Source organism: Heterobasidion irregulare (assembly GCF_000320585.1).
Source record: "Heterobasidion irregulare TC 32-1 unplaced genomic scaffold scaffold_11, whole genome shotgun sequence".
Lineage (NCBI taxonomy): Eukaryota > Fungi > Basidiomycota > Agaricomycetes > Russulales > Bondarzewiaceae > Heterobasidion > Heterobasidion irregulare.
In genome coordinates, this window is record NW_009258207.1 from 50,963 (window position 1) to 76,505 (window position 25,543).

Here is a 25,543-nt window from a genome sequence, read left to right on the forward strand (position 1 = left end):
TCCTCGTCACGAACGTGAGAAGGACTTCGCTTGGGCTTCCCTTAATAGTCGGACGGAGGCAGAGTTATGGCGATTTACGTGATGCACAAGAAACGTAGATCAAAGGAGTTCTTGGGCGTCCATACTTCCCGAACGGCTGTACATCTCCATCAATAGATGGCATGCAATCTTGTTGTTCAAACGTTGTCGTATGTACTTGGTGAGTCTTCCTCTACGAAAATGCGGAAGCATCAAGGCCGTATGCAGGGAGGTTTTTGCGCTTATCGTATCAAGAAACTATTTTGAAAAAATACGTATATGCTTGATATACCCTAAATGAGCTAAAATTCAAACTCGATATAACTAACTTATCACCCGATGTATAAGTGCTTAGATATCATCCCTACTTGTCTTCGCCGCTTCGGTCTGTCATCCTTTCCCTGTGAACGTTGCGAACGCTGTCAATGATCTACAACTTCTCTTGACTGGACATCATTGTCTTGAAACTCGACAGCTCATAGTCCATTGATCAGCTCAAACAGACCAATGCCTCTCAAAGAAAGGCGAGAAAATATTGGCTATGATTTACATGCCGTTATGCTGATGCGGTCGTCAAATAGCAGTATCATAGGACCTCTGACCCAATATCTGCAGCAGGCCATCATGATCTCCGTTCTCGCTTGTATCGCGATTGAACAATGCTCACCTTCGATCCTCGCCTTCCATCGTATTGAAAAGCGTGCCAAAACCCCTTCCAAAAGAAAGGTATCCATTGAAGCCGGGATATCTGCAGATTTCAATGTCCCCCCCGAGCATGCCCTCAATCTCGGCATATCACCTCACAACGTATGAAGCGAGGCTGGTATAAATAATCTCACGAACACGAAAATCGGGCGCTCTTGGTGCATACCTCTCCACTTCACTTTAGAACGTGCTCGCGGTCATTATAGGCCAAGGATGGGTAGCATCAGCCTCAACAAGGCAGAGTATCTCGCACTGTTTCTCGAAACCTTTATTTTTGGTATGGCGTCCTTGAACATATAGCCCATACTACGCCTTTTGACCGTCCTGCTCTAGGAACTTTCTTCACCCTGTGCATCATAGCCATCATGATCGTCTTGCAATCGAAAAACTCGCGCACACCGAAGTTTCTGCTGCCGGTAGCGGTTCTCATGATGGTGTTGGCCATTGGCGTGAGCGATCGTCCGAAAGCCATTCCTGCGTTGTCCGGATTGATTTACCTTTCCTTTAGGATTTAGTCATAGACTTCATCCACAGTTGTAACGCGTTTGTAATCGCAGGAACCCAGTCCATCGGCGGGGCTGAGGTCTACTTCGACAATATATCAAAACCCGCTCTTCCTAGCGAAGAATATTCTCTATTGGTTTCAAACTATGCTTGGAGATGGCGTCATTGTCAGTCCTCTGCTTTTTCCTGTCATTCGCCGCTTACTAGTCGTCTTCAGATGTGGCGATGCTATATGGTCTATGGTCAGAAAGTATGGTCCGTTGTCGCACCAGTGATCATGTACGTCGTGGATCTTGGTATGTACGTCGATACCGTCGTAAGAACCTTCTTTGATATTTGCGATCGCTTCCAGCGGTCGGATGTTACACAATGAACCAGATTGCACATGCACCCTCCGCAGCGCCCATCTTTGACACACGGATCAACTAGGGGTTGACCGTGTACTTTGTCTTGACCATGGTCATCACAGCGTACTGCACCAGTCAGTGTCCCCTTGCTCGTTGACTGCTATAGAAGGTCTGAAATTGTCCGTCTTAGCCCTGATTACGATCCGGATCTGGAGTACTAGTAACGCCAGCCAGAGTGTTTCAAGTTTGCGACCGGTTATAATTGCTATGGTTGAGAGCGGCGCCTTGTACACTTCAAGTATTCTATGCGTTTTAGTCACCTACTTGGCTTCATCATACGGAACATACACCTCCCTCGATACTGTGATGCCTTTCGTGGTATGTCATGTGTCCGCATAACATCTTCGACTTCTCTTATAAGGATGGTCGGTCGGAGCAGGGCATCGTCTACTGTCTCATTTTTGCAGATCAAGCGGCAGATCAGCAGCGGCTCTAGTAACATGATGGACTCGGGAAATGGCAGCAACGGTGCCGATGCCATGCGTGCACCCATCGAAGTGTGGACATCATCCAGCGTACGCCAAGACCGAGATGCATTGCCCATGAAAACCTTTTGGTCGCAGAACGGAGCATCTGACGATACGAAGTACAGTGGGCCCACAATAGTATAAATACATGATTGATTGCACTGTATGACGTGATGATGTTTACACCACAAGATTCGCTATGGAGCGCCGCGCGCGGGAGACGCGTGCAATACGTGGATACTACGCAGGAATACGCAGGGTTACCAGTGGGTTACCCCGAGGATCAATGTCGCCGACCTTCGAACGTTTCATCTTTTAGGGTTACTTCGACATTATGTTGTAGAGCTCTCAATCCATGGCGCCCGAAACGTTCCGTGAAGGGTCTAAATGCTCACCAGGATTGGCCGCACGGAGCCTTATGTCCCATGAATTTGTCATCCGCTTCCCTTTTAATACTGCTATCGACGACGGTGGCTTCAGATCTCCTGTCTCTGTTCAGTGACTATGTCGTCTGCAGAAGATTCATCTGACCCGACACAAAGCGTCTCTCGAGCCGTGAAAAAGAAAAGGCAGCAAACTCAGAAGGCGTGTGATCGCTGTAGGCAAAAGAAAGGTTTGTCATATGTCTTGACTCCTCGCTCTGGTTATACCAATCTCGCAAATCGTCAATCTTGGGTCTAGTTCGCTGTGAGAGACATCTTTCACTCGCTCTGGTGGGATTTCTCTGACTAGATATGGCATACCAGGCGATGGAATGGACCAGTCAGACCATCACTGCTCAAATTGCACCTTGTTCAATACAGAATGCACTTATCTATACGTCAAGGTGAGTTGGTCATCTGACGCTGCGAGAGCTCGGCATCCTACCTCTGACCTCGGGTTGTGACTTGGAGCTTGCTCGGAGCTGGCGCTGATACTGGCTCAGTCCGAGTTCGAGGTCAGTCTCGGTAGGGGTATGCCGATGCGTCTGTATTCTGTTTCTACCATCAATCATTGTAATAACAAGCCTGACTATCTAGAAACGTCGGGTTGCGAAGGCGCCCAAGAAGGAGAAGCCTGTTCTAGATGCAGAGGGCATGCAAGGATATGTAGATGGCCTCGTAGCACGAATCCAATCCATGGAGGGCCTTCTCAAGAAGGTGCGTATCTGCCAACGTTGAATTAGTGCATTCATGAATGGGTAAATATGCAGGCGTTTCCAGACACCGATATCGATGCCGCATTGGATGTCCATACGGCCACGACTTCCAGAGATTCCCACAAAATATCTCTAGAAATGACCACGATGCCGGGAGCAACACAAGTCCAACCCTTTAGTCATTCGCGGTCCATTGATCGCTTGCCATTCGCAGGTGCTTTAGTATCCATCGAAGACGGGGATCCTGAACCCAGCGACGACGAATATGAATACGGCATGTCGCCACAAATATTGGAGAAATTAGAAGCCTTGTCCCTTTATCCTCTACGCAACCTCTGGTTGGGAAAATCGAGTGATGCTCGATTACTACAGAGGGCCGTTGACATGAAGTCCAATTATTCGGGCGAGCCGCATGAACGCGATAATCTAGATCCTTTATCATCGACCGCCAAAGCTTTCAAACAATACCCAGTTCGTCCTTGCCTTCTCTCTGCATATCCGTCTACTCATCAAGAATTGTGCAGTGGGAGCATATCGGGGACGACGATAAGCACTATCCGTATCATTTTCCTGAGGATGACCTTCTTCACGATCTCGTAAACGCATACTTCGACCGCATCAACAGTTTTCTACCTCTTCTCCATCGACCTACATTCGAGCGATCTATAGCTGATGCTCAACATCTCACCGATACACAATTCGGGAAGATTTTACTACTTGTTTGCGCGGTTGGTGCCAAATATCTAGACGATCCACGGGTTGTCCTGGAGAGAGCAAGTGACTGGTATTCGGCCGGGTACAAGTGGTTTTCGCAAGTTGAGATGATACAAAGATCCGTGGTCAGCATACCATCTCTGTGCGATTTGCAAATCCACGCGGTAAGTGTCCATACCGCATGCTCGTCTTGAGATAAAGCATAGACTGTTGAACTTGACCATTTGGCTTGATACAGATTACTGTTCTTTACCTTTACGGGTCTCAATCACAAGCGGCTTGGGTGACTGCCGGTGTCGGTCTTCATCTAGCAGTCGACGTAGGGGCACATAGGAAAAGGGCGTATAAAGCCGAACCAAGTGTGCGAGATGAGCTTTGGAAACGCGCATTTTGGTCAGCACCGTTATCGTTGTCTCAGCCGTGAACTAAATCAGTTTTCAGGGTCCTGATGTTCGAAGACGTTGCGTTGAGCTCTTTTTTGGGCCGACCGTGTGGAATTCTGGAAGAAGAGTGAGTACAAGCAGTTGTCAATAGCGCATCTTTGTTGTTGAATCGGACCTTTTCGCTAGATATGATCTCGACTTTCCGACGGAATGTGACGACGAATTTTGGGTGCATCCTGAGCCTAGCAAGGCATTCAAACAGCCACCGGGCGTACCATCATCAGTAATAACCTTTACCCTAGCCCTACGACTCACACAAATACATGCTCGTACCCTTCGAACAATTGTCAGTGCATGCGCTCATGAATCAGGATTGGACGTGACTGATAGCTTGGAATTCATGGTAATAGTATCAAACCAATAAATCCAAAAGCCTGTATGGTTTCCATGGACCTCATTGGGAGCAGCGAGCAGTCTCGGAGTTTGACTCAGATCTCAACAAATGGCTAGAGTCTATTCCTAGTCATTGTACGCCAGCTTCACTGTTTGTTCCATATGGTCTGCTGACATGACCCTCCTCGTATAGTACAGTGGGACCCAACACAAAATGACGCTCACGCCGAAAGCTCTGCATATCTTCGCTGCGTCTATTATGACGCTCAAATTCAGTTGCACAGACCATTCATCAGACCAAAGAGCACGGATTCTCCACTAGCTGGTACCTCGCTTGCAATCTGCACCAACGCTGCACGGTCAAGCATTCGTGTGATACTGGCCGAACGGCAAAGGACACGTCGAGCCGTGGGTCCGCTTTTACAGGTGTGTCTGCATCTTCCTAGTCATGGATATCCTCTGAGCTTTCGCAGGCGAGTGCATTCATATCTGGCGTTGTGTTGGCCATCAATGTCCTGGGCATGAAGCGAGCGAACCCCGCGATGGATCTAATTCCAGAGCTGATCACGGCGCATACAAGTGTACAGATTTTAAAAGAAGCTGAAGTCAGGTGAGCTCCTCGTTGCTGTCCCATCACCTTGTGCACCGCTTAATGCTCTAGTATAGATGGCATGATGCGGGCAGGATGCGGTAAGCATCTTTGAGGATCGCTCCCTTCGCCGTTGCTTACTCATGACGATTGGAAGGGATGTTTTGGCTGAATTGATCAACTGCGCTGATCCAGATCAGGGCACGCCCTCATTGCCTTGCGCTGGCAATCCCGTACCCTCTCAAAAAGTGGCAACTATTTCTCTTGAATCCTCCACCTCTGCTTCCACGCGTGGCAAGTTCCTTACGAGAGGGTTTTTAAATCCGAGAGAGTTGCGACCACTGCCAAATTGGAACGGCCTTGAACCTCTCCACATTCCCGTCGTCCATCCTCCAGCGATGAGCGAGATGGATCCATACAACGCTGATAACGCACACGCCTTGCATTCTGGGTACAGCGACCTGTCGTCCATGTTCGCTCGAGACGCCCCTCATGGCGTTGCGTGGGATTCGCATCTTTCCTCAACGCCAACCACTGAAGAACAAGCCCTGGCCTTGGCGCCGACGACAAATGCGTTTCATTTTGTCCCCCCGTTCCTGTCCGACCTGGCTCTACCTGAGTCTTCCGTGAGTGGGGCAAGTCAGCAATCATCGGCCCCCGCGCACATCGCGGCAGATTTCACCGCCCCGATGGCCTCACACTCTCGTTTATCCTTCGACGAGTTGATGCAGGCCAACGATGATATGTTGGCAACGTGGAACGGCGTGCCGGCTTCCTTTGGGTGCGTTATCGGTGGCTAGCCACAGCTTCGTACCTTTTGTATTGTCTCTGTCGCTGACTTAAGGACATCCGATGTATAAACGACAGCTTGGACCAGTGGGACGCCTATTTCCGGCATATGCATGATCCACCGGGCGCGCAATCGTAGATTTCGCACGAATGAGGTATGGGGCAGGTTGGTCAGGCTCGTCCACGGAGTCATCAATATGTACGAGCCGACGTATTGGAACATTATCCACCCTCCTTATAGCTAGAGCTCAGTAATACGCCTTCCGATTCTAGCTTGTGCGCTGGGATGTATTTTTAGCTAGTATTCCTCACAATTTACAAACTCCCCACTTTCATAGCAAAACGCACAACCATAGTCGATTCGACCGACCTTTGACAAGGCCACTGCCACTTCGTTCCGAGCGGCCATGGCGGCCAAAAATGATGATGGATTCTCCTTTCCATAGCATTACGTATGGGGGCTGCACACATCAGACAGTTCACAAGTGTATTAGCAGGGTCATCTGACCTCGCAAAGGTCTCAGTCGAAGCGACTACGATTTTGCTTCAGCATTCACAGTCCCGACTTGCATGACAATGGCATGGCTTAGTTTCGCGAATAAGCACTGTCGAAGGCACCGGTTCGATTATTTTGCAATAGCATCGTAGAGCCGAGCAGTGCTTAATACTTACATTGATGGCACCGAAAGTCAATACGATGAATGGCAGTAGGAAGTCACTGTGCTCTCGAAGGCGTTGACATTGACAGGGCTTTCTAACAAGGATTTCACTGACTTGAAGGGTACAGTCTGAAAGGGGCTGTGTCCCTGAGCAGTTCAATAACCCAAGTGAAGGTACGAGGACGTTGTTGTTGATGTAGTTAAGACCACGATGTGATACGGTCATTTCGATAAGAACGGCATATCACGTCCTGACATCGGCATTAGAAAAACGTATGTGGCGTTCCATGATATGGAGTTGTGTCATGGCGTAGCGTATTGTCTATTTGCAGGGATAGGATCTCCTAAAATGCGAACGATGATCGGATAGGTCGTAGGTCGGACGCGAGGCGCGTGCGATCAATCGAAGCTATTGAGGGGACTTTGGGGTAATTTCTATTTTGAGATCGATGATTGGGGAAACGTCGAGAACGCATTGATGCTTGGCTGCTTGGGTCGACTAATTGATGGGAAAGCGTGGCCAGAGCCAATGCTCGGTAGCCTATACGGAGAGAGGGATGAGATGTCCGTATATTGCGTGGAATAGAGAGTCCATTGGCCAGTAACGCGGGGTGCGTCGAGGCAGGAGCATTACTGTACATACGCAGAAAAGGACGTCCATTGATGGCACGGATTTAAATTGAGAGCAGGTGCAGCGCTGACATCCATATGCGTTCCATTCCTGCAGGGCAATCGTGGCAAGGGGTAAAACGGGCGCGGAGCAGAAGAGAATGAAGGGGATAACACAGCGTCGGTGTTATGTCTCAGACGCTCAAGAGAACCTCGACCCTGCACTGCGTAGTAATACACGGTAGATCGCAGTTTTTTTTCTATACAAGATGTCCACGGCCGCGACGACCAACGGTGGTCGACGGTGGCCCAACGGGTATGACCTGAGCACGAAGAACCGGAGGGCATGTCTGCAGACGGAGGCAGACAGGGCAGCGAGCAGGGAAGAGCAGCTGGCGGATGTTGCCGGACGGACCGAACGTACGATTTCCCATTTCCATTTTTGAAACATTTCCCTAGATTTATATAAAGCCGCCACACATCTGCTCATAACTTTCCCCCGTTTCACCTCTCCCTCCTCCTATCTCTCGCACAGCATGACTTCCAAATTTCAGAGCGTCGCTCTCGGCGAGGACGGCTCACGCCCCGTCCACCCAGGTCTTGCCGCGAAGACGAAGAAGGATGCGCAGGCAGCCACGCGCAAGCGGTTCGAGGGTGCGTTCGCGACAATCCGCAGCGAGCTTTTAGAGCATTTCTCTGGTCATGGAATGCCTCCAGATGCGATTGACTGGTACAGCAGAGTGCGTAATTTTCTCATGGCCTGTTTCTACTACCGAGCTGCCGGTCGTCAAATCTTCATACGCGCGCTCTACATGACGGAGGCCGAATGAGCTAGTCGGGACGATGCTTAAATCGCACGTTAGAGACACGAGAAACCTTAGAAACTGTCGATCTTGAGCGAGCCGTCGCAGACCAGAGCCTCATTTGGCGATCGGACGCGTGGAAGAGCCTAACTTTGGAATTCTGGGCTGTGCCAAATGAGCTGGGAATTAAAGAGATGAGATGCTGTTGTTGTTTTGACATGTTGGATCTGCCTGCCATGTTCTATCCCGGCCGTGCCTTCACTCCACCAGCAATTCCGAGTGCTCTCTGTTCTTCTCACATCACGTCTGGACAGAATCGGCCCGCTGATCCCGTTTCTCTCCAACTGACAGGTCCTCGACTACAACGTACCAGGCGGCAAACTCAACCGCGGTATCAGCGTCATCGACACCGCTGAGATCCTGAAAGGCCGCCCTCTGACAGATGATGAATACATGCGCGCCGCTGTCCTCGGCTGGGGAATCGAATTCGTGCGTCGCCAAATTCCCGTGTCAGCTGCCCTATTTTTATTAACAGTCTTCTTCTTGATGCTTGCGCAGATGCAAGCCTTCTTCCTCGTTTCAGATGACCTCATGGACTCGTCCGTGACCCGCCGAGGCCAGCCATGTTGGTATCGCCAACCAGACGTAGGCACCATCGCTGTCAACGATGCGCTGCTGCTCGAGGGCGCGATGTACCAAATGCTCCGGAAACACTTCCGCGGTCAGCCATACTACACGGATCTAATGGACCTGTTCCATGAGGTGTCGTACGAGACCGAGATGGGTCAGCTCGTAGATCTCATCACAGCGCCAGAGGACAAGGTCGACCTGAGCAAATTCTCTCTTGAACGGTACGTGTTTCACTTTGCAGCGCTTGACATCATCGTTATACTCACACTCGAATCTTCAGGCATTCCTTGATCGTGATCTACAAGACCGCCTTCTACTCCTTCTACCTTCCAGTAGCATGCGCGATGCTCATGTGCGGCGTCCCAATGTTCACCCCCTCCACATCCCCCTCAGAACCCAGCGATCACCTGACCGAGCCCTACAAGACCGCGCTCGAGATCCTCCTCCCGCTCGGCGAATACTTCCAGATCCAGGACGACTTCCTCGATTTCTCCGCGCCGCCGGAGGTCCTGGGCAAGATCGGGACGGACATTGTCGACAACAAGTGCTCGTGGTGCATCAACACCGCTCTCTCGCTCGCGACGCCCGCGCAGCGCACAGTGCTCGACGCCAACTATGGAAAGAAGGACGCCGAATGCGAGCGCCGAGTGAAGGTCGTGTTCGAGGCCGTCGGCGTGCGGCAGAAGTACGAGGAGTACGAGAAGGACGTGTACGGCCGGCTGTGCAAGCTGATCGAGGAGGTGCCTGAGGAGGAGGGCGGCGTAAAGCGGGCGGTGTTCACGAGTTTCTTGGAGAAGATTTACAAGAGACAGAAGTGAGCTCGAGTCGGAGATTTCGATATTCTTTTCACGATCCATTCATAACGCTACTTGCTTCGTTCGATGCTATTACACTAGAAGTTGAATACGCCATTTGGCAATTCTTGGTACCACAGATCCAGGTTTACTGGATAGGCGACGCAGGGTCCCGTGCCACCCAACACGGACACGATCATGTGATAGTGGCAAGCTCACTCCAACTTGCCATTACAGGGTCTTGCATAATTTTTGAGAGGATTGCATCAAAAAAAAACCGGGTTTCTGATCCCGAACCTGCCTAACTGAGCACCGCAGGCCGGGATGATCGGGGAAGCCCTGTCACGCCCTCAACACGGCAAGTTCGCACACGCCGTGGCCGCGCAGCGGAGAATGAAGTTTTGCGTGTGAATTCCACTGTTTTCTCCCCTTGACAAAAGTGTCCTCATTTTTGAATGATTTTCTCTGACGAGGCCTCGTCAAACATGTATCATGTATGTAAAATGACCGAAATAATATGCTGGAAGTTTTTCACCTTGAATGGAGGTCTTCTGAGCTCCTCGGAAAGATCCCGGGTGGTGCCTGCACATGTTGCGACCACATTTTGACCACATTTTGACTTGTATCTCACCATGCGCTCTTTTTCACAATGACATGGTTTGAGAACCAGAATAGTTCTTACTTTTCTTATCTTAGAAACAAATTTAAAAGAAAACTGTAGAAGATTACATGTTCCAATGTAAATTTATGAATATTAGTGCCTTTCCAAACACTACTCCAAGAATAGTACTGCTTTCAGTACACTCTCCGTAACACTTTGTCTAACCCTGACAGGCCTGACAGGCCTTACAGGCTTACCATTTGTTCAGAAAGCTCAGTTTTGGAAATCCATTGCTTTCCACACACCCAGGGTACTCATCAAGAATCTGAGCAATCAGACAAGGTCACCATCATGGTCTCCATTGAGAGGAACCTTGCAGTCTCCCTTGACAGAATTTACAAACACCTCCTCGACACCAATGATGTGTGGCATATCAAGGACTCACGACGGAGATTACAAACAAAGCGGAGCGTGATCGTCACATGCGGGTCACACAGGAAGGTCTGGCTATTAGGGCCAAGCGCTCAGGAACCCGTTTTTTCCTGGCACGACTCTCTCAAAAATTATGCAAGAGAACCAGCCCACTTCATCAATCCTCATGTCTCCATCCACACGACTTTCAAAGCCAATTGACTACCTCCTTGTTGACGATCATAACAAGCGTCGGGAAGTGAGGACCGTCCTTGTAAATGCGAGCATATTGGACTCCAAGCCCATGGGTAGTTCCGAAACCGGCTACATCCCCCTCGCTGCGACCCTGGAGTTTTTGACGGAACTGGTGCAGGAAGACATGTTGAATAAGTGGTCGATCAACTTCAATCCTAACGACATCCTGTTCTACGAAGTAAGTGACCTCATGTTGGATTCGATGCAGCGGATCTTAGGTGAGATCAGCCCACAAATACTATTCCTGTGAAAACAGTGACAACCCGTCCTATGGATGAATATCGGGCGATGATGAAAGATAGCAGTCTATGTCAGAAGCAAGACGAGATTCGCGAATATATCAAGGCGCCTGGCGGCGGTGGGCGGGTGGTAAGCTTCCTGGTCCAGGTGGGTCGGATCTTGGAAGGCCCCGTCTCCGGTCAACATGGGTCTACGGAGAGCAAGAGATCCACTGGGCTGCCTGGCGAAGAGCCATGGTATTGGAATGGTAGGTTGGGACAAAGTCATGATTTTCATGCCGTTGACGCGCTCTGGCAGGGTTGGAACGGCTCAAACAAGCAGTGAAAAGGTTGGGATCCCCTTCCACAAATGCCAAGGCCGGTGCCTATGTCAAGGATCAGAGAGGGTTTTCTCGGGTCCTCGACGGGCGAAGCAGCATTGCAAGCTTAGACAACAGGGCCCCCTCGATTGAGCTTTACCACCCTGTCTTTGCACAATTACGAAGCGATCTCAGTGATAGGAACCGCCAAGTGCGCCCCGAGATGGTCCGCCAGACGCTCAAACTTATGCAATCCGTGTCTCAATTGGCGGGCCAGGAGAACGAGCGTTCGGAAAGTACGAGACATGTGTCAAATTTACTCGGACAGCAGCTGATCAGGGTCATGAGCGGGAACAACACCTCTTCTGACCACTGCGTCTCCGTGTCTCTGGACTTGCATGAACCCATGTGCACCGTCACGCCTTTGATATTGGAGGAGAAGGTAGAGATGGGAAAGACGGCCACCGATCCGAGCGCGCAAGTACAGCTGTCATACCTGCAGTACTGGATGGATCCATCAGTAAGTGTTGCGCCTTTGCTCATTGCGGGCCAAGTCGGTGATTATAATCTGTGAAGCGCAGGAATATTCTTGAGGCGTGTTGTTGTCCGACGATCCTCGTGGGGCTGGCAGGCCCTCACATGTGTATCATGGGGGCTGTGTTACTGGACAAGACGGTAGTGCAACATTTCACGGGTTGGATGTTCATCGGTGAGGACCGCACGACCGGCCTCGATCAGGTCAACGATCTGGGTAGCCCAGGTGTGGATAGGTTGGCACAGGTTTTCGATTGCCTAGCCCTTGCCGTTCAGCGCCTTTGTGAGTGGTACCAGGGCCTGAACAGTCAGGGCCGACATTTCGGGCGATTTTTCCCATGGATCGACTCTTATCCAAGCAACGGTCAGGTGATAAAGTTTGACTACATCAAAGGACTTCAACAGCATGAGTCGTGCACAACGTTCCTAGCGCGGAAGGTGGTCGATGGGGAAAAAGAGGAGCTCGTTGTGATCAAGTTTGTGGACACTTATAGCAAGAAGGTCCACGAATTCATGGCGGAAGAAGGGCTCGCTCCACGGTTGATTTACTTTGTTGATCTCGCGGATAGATTCTCGGAGCAAAACTACCAGGGCTTGAGCATGGTCGTGATGGAGCACTTGGAGGGAGACACCTTGGAGGCGAAGTACTGGGATCGTGCGCTCCCGAGCGATGTTCGTGGGAGCATCGCTCAGGCGATCGAGACTTTGGCGAAGGCAGGGTTCGTGCACGGCGACCTGAGGAGGCCGAACGTGATGATCGACAGCGAGGGCAAGGTCAAGATCATTGACTTTGATTGGGCAGGTAGGGAGATGGAGGTCCGGTATCCCCTTCGTATATCATCTTTTTTGTTTCCGGAAAATCAAGGTATCGAAGGGCGGGGAGAGATACGCAATGCACACGACAAGTTTATGCTTGAGCTATTGTAACTTGGTTCGGGTTGATCGCGGACCCGTGTTCTTGTACGTTACCTACAGTCTCCTCACTAGCCTTCCTTTTATGTTCCGTTTGTCGATATGTGCCTATTTGACTACCATCTTGTTAGGAAGCTTTTAGGATTGCGCGCGGCAATAATGGGTCTCTTTTGAGTGATAACGAGTACAAGGTATATGAGATAACGACTAGAAATAGTGGACGAAACCGATGATATCGATGGACAGAACAAAACGAAATGAAAAAGGGGGCGGGACTAATCGTCGCCGATTTTAGGTGCCAGGTAGTATCGGATGTGCCCTTGGCCGAACGAGTAGGACACCTTACATGACTGTCAGATAGGTGAATAGAGAGATAGCAAGAGAACGACGCTTACCAGGAGGGGAACATCGTTCTTAAGCATCAGCTGAACGGTGTCTGAGAGCGACGCGCTCTTGGAAAAATTGACGAGGTACTTGAGCGAGAAGGTGAGCGTTACATGCTGCGTCATCTCGATGCTGACTCCGCCCGAGGGAATCTCATCGTCGTCGCTCTTCTTAGACTTTTTCTTGGCTTTGCCGTTCTGTCAGGCGAGATAGACAATAAATCAACGCGGTCAGGAGAAGCAAGTGACACGACAGAGATCAATGACGCACCTTGGTCGGCGCCCGTTTCCGCTTTTTCTTGTTCTCAGAATCGCTCACCTCGTCCTCACCCTCACCCTCACCTTCGTCGTCTGAGTTTACCTTGAACTCGCCCTCTTCATCTGCTTCATCATCATCGTCGCTTTTGGCTTCCTTCTTGACCTTTTCCTTCTTAACCTTCTCTTTTTTGATCTTCTTCGACGTCTCTCCATCCTCGTCCTCATCGACCCCCTTGTCCTCATCCTCCTTCATCTCGACATCCTCATCTTCATCGTCATCCCCATAGTTGGCGTACCGCTCGCGCGCGGCCTCGGTTTGCTTCAAAAGGATGCTCCCGTTCGCCGACTCGCCGTCACTAATGAAGCGCACGCCCTCCTTCGAGACCTCAATGCGAACGGACTCGCTGAGCGACGAGAGGTCACGGACGATGCGTGAGAACTCCGACGCAGGCATGGTGACACGGGCTTCATAGTCGGTGTCGGGGATGCCGAGCGTTTCAGCGTCGATATCCATGAGTTTGACCTCGTAGTCGGCGATGCGGTCAGAATCTGAAATCGAAGAGCAAGTCAGTGGACTGTCCGAGCACGTGTAGATAAATTTTGGAGAGAAAAGGTCCACCCTATCATAGAATCTGCCAGCTGCTAGCCGTAGATATCTATGGCAGACTGCACTTTCGACCGGTAACAATCCGCAAGGGGACACAACCGTGGAGAGAAAAAAACGCACTGCGCGCTTGATATGTGAGCCCAAGCACATCGCCGTCGTCTGAGGCTTTTAGGATACAGATGTCGTCGTCCTTCGCGCACTTGACCACCTTGGTAAGTGCAACAAGGTTAACACCAAGAGGAATCGGGCGGTCGCAGCGGTATTTTTGGAACCCTGTGACATCGAGTTTGACAGAGACGAGTGCTACATGAGAATTATCCATGGCTTGAAGGGTCTTCAAGTTCGTAGAATCGCGTCGTAAGTGTGTGTCTAGCAGAGAAAGGCACTTATACTTACAATTCCTTCTTCCGTGCACTCAAAGTTGGCATCTGAGACGAGCTCCTTGATAGCTGGCGAAGACGGATATGAACACAGGTTACACTCGTCGAAAGAGACAGATGATACCATCTAGGAGACGTTTCAAGACTGCAGCTTCGTTGAGCTTTGCTTCCAGCATGGTTAGTGAGTGGAGAGATGAGATCAGATGGAGGGTGGTGAAGAAATGGCGGGAAGAAGAGAAAGGTGGCTCTGGTCAACAGACGACGCGTCGGAAAGACGCGTTATGTCACATCGTGACAACACGTTTTCGTGATGGTCACAATGCCTCACAGGGTTTCCGGGCGCGCTTCAAACTTCGAGCGGTCCCTCATACTCACCAGACCCATTACCATACCGTTCCAATTCATTCTCATTTTACTCTTCTCCTTGGGATTTATGTATTACCCTGAGGTCCACGTATTGTGGGCCTCAATCACAACACTGGACAGTTAACTTGATAAATCTGCCTTGTTCAATTGCGAGCTAGTCGCAGGTAAGCTTTTGACGGTATCGAAATCTCCTCATGCTCTCCTAGGACTCATCAGGTAAGTTTAGTAACATCATTTAGCTCTATCCTAATATATATTCGAAGAGTCCATACTCTCACACACCTGTTCTAAGCTCTATGCCCCCTTTTCGGCGGTTTGCTACTTGGAAACGATCACATTCTCTCAGGCTGAATCATGTGTACTTTCGTGGTGGCGGATCTCCTCGATGCTTCAAAGCCTTCAAAGCTTCATGCCTCAGATTTGCGCAGGACGTGTCCTCGAATTCTTCAAACGTGCAAAGCCGTGCAAAGAGTGCGCACAGCATCTCCGAGCTCTTCGCCTCAAAGCTGTGTTCTCTTGGCAAGAGTAAGTCAATAATAAGTATCATGTGGGCAACGCAAAGCAACATAATAAAAATTGAGACTGTCTGATACGAATGTACAGTGTAGGCGTCGGAGATCCTAGTCGTCTAAGATTATGTAGGGTACCTGCAGATAGTGATGGTGGGATGGCCGTTGGTATGTATACGAGCATGCTAACTTACACACCTGACCGCCAGCACAATGCAGGCTAATGCGGGCAAACTCAAACGGCGTTCACCCTGACCTCAAGCAAACCAAACCTGCTGTTGTGATCGCCTGCCTCGCTCGACACCCCCTGAAGATTCGCCGCCTCGTCCAGGGAGGATGCCCTCTCTCGTAACAAGCCCCATCGGACCCACCAATCTTCCGCGTCGTCACGGGCATCGTATCCCCAGATTTCGCACATCTCTCCCCACTGCCTGTCCAACTCGCCGTCGTCGTCCGCCTCTGCGTTCGCGTCAGCTCCGTTTTTTGCTGCAAGCCTTGCAGCACGCATGGTCGTGTCCCTCTCTTCCTTCCCTTCTCCGGCGCGCAGTCCAAGATACATGTGATTGTCCATCTCGATTTGATGTAGTCGCGCTAATCGTGATGAGCGCAGATCCTGATAAGCGTAAAGGAGGGAGGGGAGCTGCGACCGGCTATGGAGATGCGAAAGGAGGGTGCTCAGGACGAAAGCAGATTCGAGGGAACCAGACCCCGCGTGCATCTCACAAGGCTGTCGCGAAGAGGAAGCGAAGAGAACATGGCGTCAAGGCGTGACGACGAGTGGGGCGAAAATGAAATGGAATACGTACTGCAAGCGGATGCGCGGCTTCGCCAATCAAGATTATCCTTTCTGATGCGTCGACCCAATCTTCAGCTGGAGGGCGTTCTATCCATCGCGCACGGGTGAGATGCTTTGCATTCTTCAAAAATGACTGAACACTGCAATAAATGTGTCAGAGATTACGCAATCGAGCGTCGAAAGACGAAAAGCGCGGATTTGCGTACCGTGGTTCTAGGTGATCGCACCGGAGATTTGATGATGCAACCAGTTCCCAGTCTAGTGCCCCTTCTGGCCATTCCTCGGGCGAGTAGACGTGCATAGCATATGAATTATCGCGCCCCTGACATGAGACGACGATCAGCCCGAAAGGAAACCTGCGCATATCCCGCTCATAAGACTTACAATAGGAAATGCTGCGAAATACAAACTCATATCAGCAACGTGATCAGGTGGTATTTTTGGAGACTTCTCTCACCGACAGCCATAGAGCCATCTCCCATCCAGACTGGGAAGTGAGCGTTGATGAGCTTCTTTAGGTGCTCGTTCCCCATCATCGTCTTGCCATCGAGAACACCGGTGTAGAGAGTTGTCCCGGTCTCGATCTCCCGCACGTCACCCGCGTCCTCGTCCACGACCAAGCGAATCAGACTCCGTGGGCCGTCAGCACCTATCACTAGATCTGCCAGGATTTCTTGGCCATCTGAGAGGATTATTGATGGCTGAGGGTGCAGTTGCGACTGTCTTGGTATGGACGGCGTAGATGGGGATGAATCAATGTCGGGCGCAGGCGACACGCCATTGACTCGAGCGCCAAAATGAAACAAAGCGCCAGCAGCAACCGCGTGTCTGTACAGCATCTGGGTGAGGTCCTCGTGCTATAGCAGAGAGGAATTGAATACAGGGATCTCAGGGTGTGAGCAAGGGTTAGGACGCACCCGCATGCAGCGGAACTCGCCGCCACTATCCTTGAACATCTCATGCGCCCATTCGGTGTGCCCTATGAGCTCCCCTATAGCCACTGCACGTCCCCGACGAATCTTAGACTGGCCCTTGTTCCATCCCTAGACAAGAAAAGACGCACTGTCAATAAAACTGTTGGACTTGACCTGAGCGCTTTTTTGGACGAGCTCGTCGTGTAGGCCCCAGTCGTCGAGAATTTTTGTGCCATTGGGAGGGATCCGTATTCCACCCGGCACAGTGGAGACGACCTTCGATTTCTCAAATACACGGACGCGATGGCCTGAAGCGGCCAGGGCGTATGCAGAAGCAAGGCCAGCCAAACCTAGAGGAAGACAAAAATAAGGGCTGAGAAGTCTGAGGAACTTGATGCCATCGGGATCTTCACCTGCGCCTACAATGACGATGTCTAGTTGAAGGGTGGCTTGTCTCTGAGTGGATGGCATTGATGGCTTGGGTGTATTCGAGTGTGATTTGGGAGGTGTGCTCAATTTGGAGCGAGGACGACAGCGGTGAATAACGTGGAAATAAAGAAGGAGACCGAGTCGAGTGCGAGGGGGGTTTTGATGTAAACGGATGTGTGAGCGATGATTATCATGTCAGGCCGTTTCCGGAGCCTATCAAAGGTTCTCGAAGCGCTTGGGTTCCGTTACGCTTACTGTGTGTTCTAAGCCCTTCAAGTAACGCCCATCAGACACCTGGGCAGACGACGGTGGAAGCAATTCGAGCGGCCTATTCCCTGCATGCTGTGAGCACTGGTCAGAGGCAAGATATGGACGGCAAGGAAGATGGATAACAATTAATTAATAAATGGCACTATTTTCAAGGGGAGCGGCACACTCTGGCACACTTTCCAATCGAGAGCGGAGCGTGTCGCCGGTTTGAGATCCGGGTCAATCTGCCGTCAGGGCTCTCTCTTTGGTCCTTGTTTGATCCACCGTGTGATTTGTTCGTCAGCGACTCGAAGCGCTCCAGTTGCCACATCATTGGTATCCTACCATAAACGAACATGGCAACCCGCAGAATGCACAAACTAGAGACTAAATCTGGACTCGCTTGCGATGAGCAGGCAGGGTGTTCATCAGAGTTCGACGACCAGCCAGAGTGAAACGGAAGCAATTATGCATCACGGCATCGACCGTGCTCCGCGATCAAACAGACTCGGCTGGGACCTGGCCAGTGCCTGCCGCTTCCGCTTTGAGGCAGGTCCTCCACCTAAATTTCTCAACCCGCTGCTCTAGGTCGCCGAGCACGCTGTCCCCAATTGTTCCGCGTAGTTCGATCATATTCCAGGTAGGTGAAGATCTTGTGGACTGCTTGTGATCTTACCAGTCTCTAACACCTGTTGTTGGATGATGGCCTTTAATCGTTGATACGTTGCTTAGAACCCATCGGTCGCGATGCCAAGTGCCCGCACACGGCCTCTAGTGGTTGTTGAACGCTTTGTGAAGCCTATGTCCGTCAAGGACGCGCGTGCAATCGCCGCTTTGGAAGAACTGTGATCCACACGAGCCCACACAACGCCTTGTCAGCGAGGCGCGCCGGAGGCCACCTGCAGGGCTGCTTCCTTGCCGGCAGCCTCAAACGCAGCGTACTAGAAGTCTCGCATCTGTAGGCCACGGCGAACTACTCCATGCACTCGCTGAGGTTGGTCCGGTGACCGTTATCTTGAGGTTCAGCTCTCTCATCACGAACAGATCGCAACTGGCTTATTGCTTCCTCCCCGTGCAGCTACTCCATAGATGCCGTTCTACGCGTCTCGGCGGCCGCAAATTCTCATATTGTTGATAGCAACCTCACGGTGGCAGTTCGGCTAGGGTGTGCTTTATGCTTAGACATCCCTTTGTGGCAGCTTATACAGCCGTCCTTACAGCATTTATGCGAATGCATTCTTACGTCGTCGAAACTTCTCACATCCAGACTCTAGATGCAAGTTTACTGGCGCAAGAGCTCATGCTCTGGCACAACGCTGGCGTCCTATGTCGATTGTCTCTTTCCTTGTAATCTCGTGAGATTCATTCCTCCGTCAAATGTCTAACTCTTTCGGGCGGGATATACCTAAACTTCCAAAACTTGATGGTGTTCAGGGCTCTTCCGCATACCCCCAAAACAACAGCGTCAGAGCTCACAGCCTTACGGTTAAATGAGCGTCTAACACGTCCTCCATCACACCATTCTTGACCTCAGGGTCCCAAGAGATCATCAGTTGTCGCCCGAGCTCCGAAGAACGAATGCTCAGCTATATTCTGCCGTGGATCCACACAGTCAAGGGAACGTCGAATCAAAGTCCTCACGCTCACGCACTCGCTTTTGACAGATGTACTATCGTATGCGATCCTCTGCAATAGCCGCTATTCGGATCGCGTACTATGTTGCCCATCTTTGTCCACGAGCGTCAAGCTTTGTCAAGATGCGCCTCAATACCCGGCTACCAAGTCGTGTGAATATGATGCCTGACGCACGTGTACCAAACGCAGAACTCCCCCCCCCCCCCCCCCCCCCCCCCCCCCCCCCGCGGACCTACGGATCATGCTCGCAGCTTTTCTCCTCCGAATCGGCCGAGACATACGGTGAACTCCATATCACAGCAACACCGCCGTTCCCGCATCGGGATAGCAAATGGGCTTGAGTAACGACATCAGGGTCTGCAGCGCGCGGAATACTGCGTAAGACTGCCACGTGGAGCCTCGGCCTGGTCTTTGTTGACTTGACGATTGAGTACGACAGATGGATATATCAAATCGGACTTCAGTTGGTATATTTGCTTGTTCAAGACGAACGAGGTAGCGTTTTTGCGCACACATTTACCCAGCTTCCGGACTGTCATCATGGCTTCGGCCCAGGACATGAACTCCATATGACTCCTGGATTGACTACTCTGGAACTTCGTTGTTGTGCTTTCACATACTCGATTAGGACAGTAGGTTTCTTCATAGGCTCTCACTGGGTTATTGAACGGACGTATACTTATAGGTGCGTATCGGCCCGTCGTTTCGCTTTATGCTGGCATAGGACGCCATAGGTGTATGGTCAAGTTTGACGGCGATATTGCCATCGATGGCATGCGAACCTATGCAGGCAGTCGAGACATTCTTTGTTGCCTCCCACGAAACTCTAGAGATTGTTCATACGTTGTCACCACACTGACGTTTGGGACCTAGACCTACAAGTCCGATAGCGACCGCATCAACACGAGAGAGCGGCTTGTTCGATGAGACGTTTCCCTGGTTTCATCTCTCCCATTGTGGACACTACTAGCCCTCCTAACTGCCTCAGAGTTCATCGTGACACGTACTGGCGAATGGGCGTTCAAACAGCTCCACTTCTCAAGGTACAGGTTATACTTAGAAGCTGGAGATGAGTTTCGTTGAACTCCCTAGGAGCTGATCTATCAGTGCTGCCAATTCTTCGTGATGCAGCCAATAATTAGGATTCCACAAGCTCGTATCAATAACGCTCACAGCTTTCGTGGCGCTCCGGATTGTAGTAATACCTAGTAGTACAGCCACCAAGTTGAGCGATCAGATCATTCGCACCACGTGCGATCTTCCGAGACCGGCTTTAGATAAATATCTCGAGTTGCTTTTACGCTTCTACGACTCGGAGGGGCCTGAAAGGCCATTCACAGCGATGAGTCATGCCCTGCGGAACCAACAGAAGAACTCTGCTTATCATATTGCAGACCGAGGTGCGGTGGTGTCGACGCATCGAAGGCAGGACATCTGACGCGCATCTGAGACCTAGACCTTGCCGAAAACTGCTGTCCATCTCCCCTTGATGTCAGTGTTTTGCATTCGCCTTCAGAGAGCCTTTTTGACGGCTGTCCAGATACATACGACATCTTGACCTAGATGTCTGTACCCTGAATCTGCAGCCGATAATATTCAAAATCTCAAAGGCTGTATTATTTTGAACATTTGATCACGTTCACCTACGTTCTGATAGAAGTATCGACTGGACCTTATCGGTTTACCCCAGGCTCTTCCCCACTCCCAATCGGGAGAATTTATACGGGCCGCTCGCTTTCGCGCTGCTATTCAGGATGTCAAATCAGGATCGAGTCTACTATGGGAACTTTTGGCAAGCATGCCCGAGCTAAGTCCCTTGCTTCGGCGCTATCCCTACGCCATGATACCATCAGTCCTGCATCATGATTCTGAAAAGCACTCGATCAAAAGCCATGTATAGAATTGGAGTTGCTCTGGACAATGGCGACCGGACTGCGCTGTGATTTTGCGTATCTCAGACCTTCATAAGTATCGCAAACCATTTCCTGGATCCAAATCGGTCCCTCCAAGCCCTTTTCCACCGGAACCCCCATTGTCTCCAGATCTTCCTGCGTGCGCAATGGGGATCTCTCTGGATAAAGCTGAGTTTCTATCGTTATTTCTCGAGACCTTTATGTATGGTGAGTTCAACAGTCCGTCGACGTCAATAAGCATGAGATCATTGCTCATCGCAATCTAGGTGTTTTCTTCACATTATGTCTGATCACCGTCATTATCCTCGTCCGCCTGCGGAAGGTGGGCACCAAGACTGAGCGTTCACTCCTGCCTGTCGCCATTGTCATGCTGTTCTTGGCCACGGGGGTACGTGTTTGTGTCATCTAAGCGCTGCCGGTGACAATGAACTCGCCTAGCACATAACCATCGACTTCGTACGAGCCCTCGATGCGTTTCTGCTTCAAAAATCCGAAGATCAAAATAGTGTCGCTAAATACTATGGCAATCTAGCGGATCCACTTTTTATTTCGAAGACTGTATTGTATTGGTTGCAGACAATGCTCGGGGACAGCGTCATTGTACGAGTTCACTCTTTTTCACTGACATTTCAATATGTTCAATGACGTTACAGATATGGCGATGTTATATTGTCTATGGAAGGCAGTGGGGTGCCATCGGCTTCCCCCTTGTCCTTTTGACCGCTGCATTCGGTACGTCCCCCCGTTCCGTGCCTCTTTCTGAATGAACCTCAAGTACAAGCCCGTTGATGTAGTATCTGGGGTGGTCATCATACGAACGTTCACTCATGTCATCCCCGGTGCTACAATCTTTGAAACGGGAAATGACTGGATCACCGTCTTCTCCGTCCTGACCATGGTCATCAATGTTTATTGCACCTGTAAGCTAGCTGTTAATTTTGAGCACAATCCATGTCTGACCCCCAAGACTAGGTTGCATTACATGGCGGATCTATTCTACGGATCGGCTCCATCCTGGCTTCGGGAACTTGATGCCCGTGATTGTCGTCCTTGTCGAGAGCGGCGCGATCTACACGTCCAACATAATAGCGTTTCTGTGTGCGTTCTTGAGGTATGCACGAGTTTCCTGCGTATCATGAGTGCTGTCCGTCTGATGCTCGCGGACAGCCATTCCAACGGCCAGTACGCTGCACTGGACCTTATTACCCCAGTTGTCGTGAGTTGAAGCTTGTCCTCTCGAAGAGCATGCGTCTACTAACGCTGAAATCCAGGGTATCGTGTTCTGTTTGATCATCCTTCAAGTGAAGTTCCACTTCGGCATACGTTCGGCTGGTTCAAGCACGGGCAGCAGCGTCCAGCAAGCAGCTCCGCGATCCGGACGCTTTACGGGTATACACAACGGACAGGCGACATATCCCCTCGCACCACTCGCGATAGAGATTACGACGCATACGGAAGGGCCGTACACAGAGGATGTAGACATAGAGATGGGGAAAAAGAGTCAGGCCTTGTCGAGTAACTCCATGTAATATTGGGACTCTTTTGGGATCACACTGGGATATCTGTTGTATTACGTATACCTATATACACTCTGTTGGTGTTCAGGTTATCTCACGGAAGTCGTCGCAGGAGCAGAGGTGAAAGCGAAGGCAAGTACAGTGGGCGAGCGGGGATTTGAATTTCTAGATTTTTCTGTGAAGTTCGCGTGGCCAAACACGCGTACACACAAAAGGACGACCGTGCTCCGCTGTCTGCTGCCTTCCTCATCCTTCTCCTCTCCTCTCTTCGTTTCCTCTACTCTTCTTCCTTCTTCTCTTGCCTACGATGCACTCCATCTCCAACACGTCTTCTCGTGCTCTTCGTCGCGCCGCGGCCAAGGCTTCGCGCTCAACGCCTTCGCTCACCCGTGGTGCCCATAAGGAAATTAAGTTTTCCAATGAGGGCCGTGCGAGCATTCTCAAAGGTGTTGATGTGCTGGCGAACGCTGTCAGCGTTACGCTTGGGCCTAAGGGTGTGTACTCGTCTCTTGGAGCTGATGTGTCATAACGAATGTGTGCTGACGTGGTGGGACGGCAGGACGGAATGTCATCATCGAGCAGTCGTTCGGTGGTCCAAAAATCACAAAAGGTCAGTTCTTGCTTACTATGTTACTGATTCTTTGCTGGTTTGCGGCGTCTATTTTTGCTGGGGAGCACGCTGCTGGGCGTGATCCTCTCCTTCATGAGCACTTTCTTTTGGCGCATCAATAGGTATATGTACGCTCTGCTGACTCCTTCGTGCTAATAGATGGTGTCACTGTCGCCAAAGCCATCACTTTGAAGGACAAGTTTGAGAACCTGGGTGCACGGTATGTGTTTCTTGATATTTTGCTTTCCTGTGTCTAAATCTATATATGTAGCCTTGTTCAAGATGTTGCACAAAAGACTAACGAGGTTGCTGGTGATGGCACAACTACAGCTACTGTCCTCGCTCGGGCAATCTACGCTGAGGGTGTCAAGAACGTCGCCGCGGGGTGCAATCCCATGGACCTTCGTCGTGGGTCGCAAGCTGCTGTCGAGCGTGTTGTCGAGTTTCTCTCCAAGAACACCAAGACGATTACCACCACAGCTGAGATCGCCCAGGTCGCCACTATCTCTGCCAATGGTGATGTTCACGTCGGCAACTTAATTGCACAAGCTATGGAGAAAGTAGGGAAGGAGGGAGTGATCACCGTCAAGGAGGGCCGGACGATCGAGGACGAGATCGAGATCACTGAGGGCATGCGCTTCGACCGGGGTTTCATTTCGCCTTATTTCGTCACGGACGTGAAGGCCCAGAAGGTCGAGTTCGAGAAGCCGTTGATTTTGTTGTCGGAGAAGAAGATCTCCCTGCTCCAGGACATCCTTCCTTCGCTCGAGGCTGCTGCTCAGGCTCGCCGCCCACTGCTTATCATTGCTGAGGATGTTGACGGCGAAGCCCTTGCTGCGTGTATCCTTAACAAGCTCCGCGGTCAGCTCCAGGTTGCCGCAGTGAAGGCCCCAGGCTTCGGTGACAACCGCAAGAGCATCTTGGGCGATCTCGCCATCCTCACCGGTGGTACTGTCTTCACTGACGAGCTTGATATCAAGCTCGAGCGTGCAACCCCTGACCTCCTGGGCTCGACTGGCTCAGTCACGATCACGAAGGAAGACACCATTGTTCTGAACGGAGAGGGCAGCAAGGATTCCATCCAGGCACGCTGCGAGCAGATCCGTTCCATCATTGCGGATCCCACGACCAGCGAGTTCGATCGCACCAAGTTGCAGGAGCGGTTGGCTAAACTCAGCGGTGGTGTTGCCGTCATCAAGGTTGGTGGTGCGTCGGAGGTCGAGGTCGGGGAGAAGAAGGACCGCTATGACGACGCGCTCAACGCCACCCGTGCTGCCGTTGAGGAGGGTATCCTTCCCGGTGGCGGTGTTGCGCTCCTCAAGGCTTCCCTTGCACTCGCTTCTTCCTCCCCTGGCTCCCCCAACCAGTCTTCCGTCTCCTCGACTTCGTCGAACCCTGATGTCAAGCCCATCCCTACCGCGAACTTCGACCAGGACCTTGGTGTTTCAATCATCCGTCGTGCGCTCAGCTACCCTGCGCGGACGATCATGAACAATGCTGGCGAGGAGTCGAGCGTCATCATCGGCACGCTCACATCGCAGTACGGCTCTCCTGACAAGTTCGCTTGGGGATATGACGCGAGCAAGGGCGAGTACGTTGATATGATCAAGGCGGGTATTGTTGACCCCTTGAAGGTTGTGCGGACGGCGCTGGTGGATGCGGCGGGTGTGGCGAGCTTGTTGACGACGAGCGAGGCGAGCATCGTGGATGGCGAGGAAGACAAGCCTCCTGCTGGTGGTATGGGCGGTATGGGTGGTATGGGAGGCATGGGAGGCATGGGTGGATTCTAAGTCGTTGGGCGGCCTCCTGTTCGAATTTCAGACATGAAAAGTATCGTCGCTTATCCTATTGTGTCTTGTCATACACGTCTTATGCACCCCGGGCACTCCCCCACATCATCTCCGTCTACGTCTTATCCCACCGCACACTAACCTCGCTCATGATTACGTTCTGCTCACTCGCACTACTTCCATACATTATTCACCTGTCATGTCGTTGCTCATCTGTTTTCTTTGGTTCTGACGAATGCAATCACCACTCATCGATCAATGCTTGTGCTGTGTATGTTCAAGAGTCTTGAATTTTTTAAGGCGTCCTTGCTATCGCAGGTCGTTGATTGTGTCA

At 51.1% G+C, this 25,543-nt stretch overlaps 9 protein-coding genes across 9 annotated transcripts; 7 read left to right on the forward strand and 2 right to left on the reverse strand.

Moving 5' to 3' along the window:
- Positions 1-426: 426 nt before the first annotated feature.
- On the forward strand, positions 427-2,304 carry HETIRDRAFT_441931 (uncharacterized protein). The gene is made up of 8 exons (XM_009552928.1): positions 427-542; positions 600-1,000; positions 1,057-1,172; positions 1,232-1,394; positions 1,445-1,523; positions 1,580-1,708; positions 1,765-1,952; positions 2,014-2,304. Exons 2-6 carry the CDS (start codon positions 937-939, stop codon positions 1,638-1,640), a joined length of 483 nt encoding a protein of 160 aa, XP_009551223.1. The 5' UTR covers positions 427-542; positions 600-936; the 3' UTR covers positions 1,641-1,708; positions 1,765-1,952; positions 2,014-2,304.
- On the forward strand, positions 1,684-2,245 carry HETIRDRAFT_421788 (uncharacterized protein; the record flags this gene model as incomplete). Its single annotated transcript, XM_009552929.1, has 3 exons — positions 1,684-1,708; positions 1,765-1,952; positions 2,042-2,245. 3 exons carry the CDS (start codon positions 1,684-1,686, stop codon positions 2,243-2,245), a joined length of 417 nt encoding a protein of 138 aa, XP_009551224.1.
- Positions 2,305-2,605: 301 nt separating the features above from the next.
- Positions 2,606-6,446, forward strand: HETIRDRAFT_480377 (uncharacterized protein; the record flags this gene model as incomplete). Its single annotated transcript, XM_009552930.1, has 14 exons — positions 2,606-2,714; positions 2,848-2,927; positions 3,121-3,240; positions 3,294-3,710; positions 3,764-4,117; positions 4,192-4,346; positions 4,395-4,463; positions 4,523-4,682; positions 4,747-4,864; positions 4,923-5,155; positions 5,203-5,334; positions 5,391-5,419; positions 5,476-6,099; positions 6,186-6,446. The coding sequence occupies 14 exons, from the start codon at positions 2,606-2,608 to the stop codon at positions 6,244-6,246; spliced, it is 2,661 nt and encodes an 886-aa protein (XP_009551225.1). The 3' UTR covers positions 6,247-6,446.
- A 1,362-nt stretch (positions 6,447-7,808) lies between these two features.
- Positions 7,809-9,832, forward strand: HETIRDRAFT_389280 (uncharacterized protein). Its single transcript, XM_009552931.1, has 4 exons — positions 7,809-8,115; positions 8,530-8,667; positions 8,737-9,029; positions 9,089-9,832. The coding sequence occupies exons 1-4, from the start codon at positions 7,912-7,914 to the stop codon at positions 9,624-9,626; spliced, it is 1,173 nt and encodes a 390-aa protein (XP_009551226.1). The 5' UTR covers positions 7,809-7,911; the 3' UTR covers positions 9,627-9,832.
- Positions 9,833-11,630: 1,798 nt separating this feature from the next.
- On the forward strand, positions 11,631-12,993 carry HETIRDRAFT_480384 (uncharacterized protein; the record flags this gene model as incomplete). The annotated part of the gene is made up of 3 exons (XM_009553535.1): positions 11,631-11,927; positions 11,984-12,187; positions 12,254-12,993. 3 exons carry the CDS (start codon positions 11,631-11,633, stop codon positions 12,866-12,868), a joined length of 1,116 nt encoding a protein of 371 aa, XP_009551830.1. The 3' UTR covers positions 12,869-12,993.
- Positions 12,994-13,128: 135 nt separating this feature from the next.
- On the reverse strand, positions 13,129-14,657 carry HETIRDRAFT_52853 (uncharacterized protein; the record flags this gene model as incomplete). Its single annotated transcript, XM_009552862.1, has 6 exons — positions 13,129-13,194; positions 13,249-13,402; positions 13,791-14,043; positions 14,222-14,435; positions 14,498-14,550; positions 14,606-14,657. 6 exons carry the CDS (start codon positions 14,655-14,657, stop codon positions 13,129-13,131), a joined length of 792 nt encoding a protein of 263 aa, XP_009551157.1.
- A 1,036-nt stretch (positions 14,658-15,693) lies between these two features.
- HETIRDRAFT_218303 (uncharacterized protein) lies at positions 15,694-17,510 on the reverse strand (the record flags this gene model as incomplete). Its single annotated transcript, XM_009552932.1, has 8 exons — positions 15,694-16,083; positions 16,163-16,292; positions 16,359-16,474; positions 16,537-16,547; positions 16,610-17,009; positions 17,070-17,152; positions 17,216-17,416; positions 17,480-17,510. Coding segments are annotated over 8 exons (1,362 nt in total), but the record flags the coding sequence as incomplete, so codon positions are not given.
- A 3,928-nt stretch (positions 17,511-21,438) lies between these two features.
- Positions 21,439-22,900, forward strand: HETIRDRAFT_389289 (uncharacterized protein; the record flags this gene model as incomplete). Its single annotated transcript, XM_009552933.1, has 8 exons — positions 21,439-21,499; positions 21,559-21,680; positions 21,731-21,892; positions 21,946-22,024; positions 22,087-22,212; positions 22,265-22,403; positions 22,460-22,508; positions 22,564-22,900. 8 exons carry the CDS (start codon positions 21,439-21,441, stop codon positions 22,819-22,821), a joined length of 996 nt encoding a protein of 331 aa, XP_009551228.1. The 3' UTR covers positions 22,822-22,900.
- Positions 22,901-23,085: 185 nt separating this feature from the next.
- Positions 23,086-25,482, forward strand: HETIRDRAFT_480393 (uncharacterized protein). Its single transcript, XM_009552934.1, has 4 exons — positions 23,086-23,303; positions 23,369-23,419; positions 23,579-23,639; positions 23,691-25,482. Exons 1-4 carry the CDS (start codon positions 23,117-23,119, stop codon positions 25,207-25,209), a joined length of 1,818 nt encoding a protein of 605 aa, XP_009551229.1. The 5' UTR covers positions 23,086-23,116; the 3' UTR covers positions 25,210-25,482.
- Positions 25,483-25,543: the final 61 nt, after the last annotated feature.

Coding starts and splice junctions, on each gene's coding strand:
- HETIRDRAFT_389280 (XM_009552931.1), top strand. CDS start 7,912: ATGACTTCCAAATTTCAGAGCGTCGCTCTCGGCGAGGACGGCTCACGC. Junction 8,116..8,529: donor CGATTGACTGGTACAGCAGA/GTGCGTAATTTT, acceptor TCCAACTGACAG/GTCCTCGACTACAACGTACC. Junction 9,030..9,088: donor AGCAAATTCTCTCTTGAACG/GTACGTGTTTCA, acceptor TCGAATCTTCAG/GCATTCCTTGATCGTGATCT.
- HETIRDRAFT_441931 (XM_009552928.1), top strand. CDS start 937: ATGGGTAGCATCAGCCTCAACAAGGCAGAGTATCTCGCACTGTTTCTC. Junction 1,001..1,056: donor TCTCGAAACCTTTATTTTTG/GTATGGCGTCCT, acceptor GTCCTGCTCTAG/GAACTTTCTTCACCCTGTGC. Junction 1,395..1,444: donor TGCTTGGAGATGGCGTCATT/GTCAGTCCTCTG, acceptor AGTCGTCTTCAG/ATGTGGCGATGCTATATGGT.
- HETIRDRAFT_480393 (XM_009552934.1), top strand. CDS start 23,117: ATGCACTCCATCTCCAACACGTCTTCTCGTGCTCTTCGTCGCGCCGCG. Junction 23,304..23,368: donor CGTTACGCTTGGGCCTAAGG/GTGTGTACTCGT, acceptor GTGGGACGGCAG/GACGGAATGTCATCATCGAG. Junction 23,640..23,690: donor TTTGAGAACCTGGGTGCACG/GTATGTGTTTCT, acceptor CTATATATGTAG/CCTTGTTCAAGATGTTGCAC.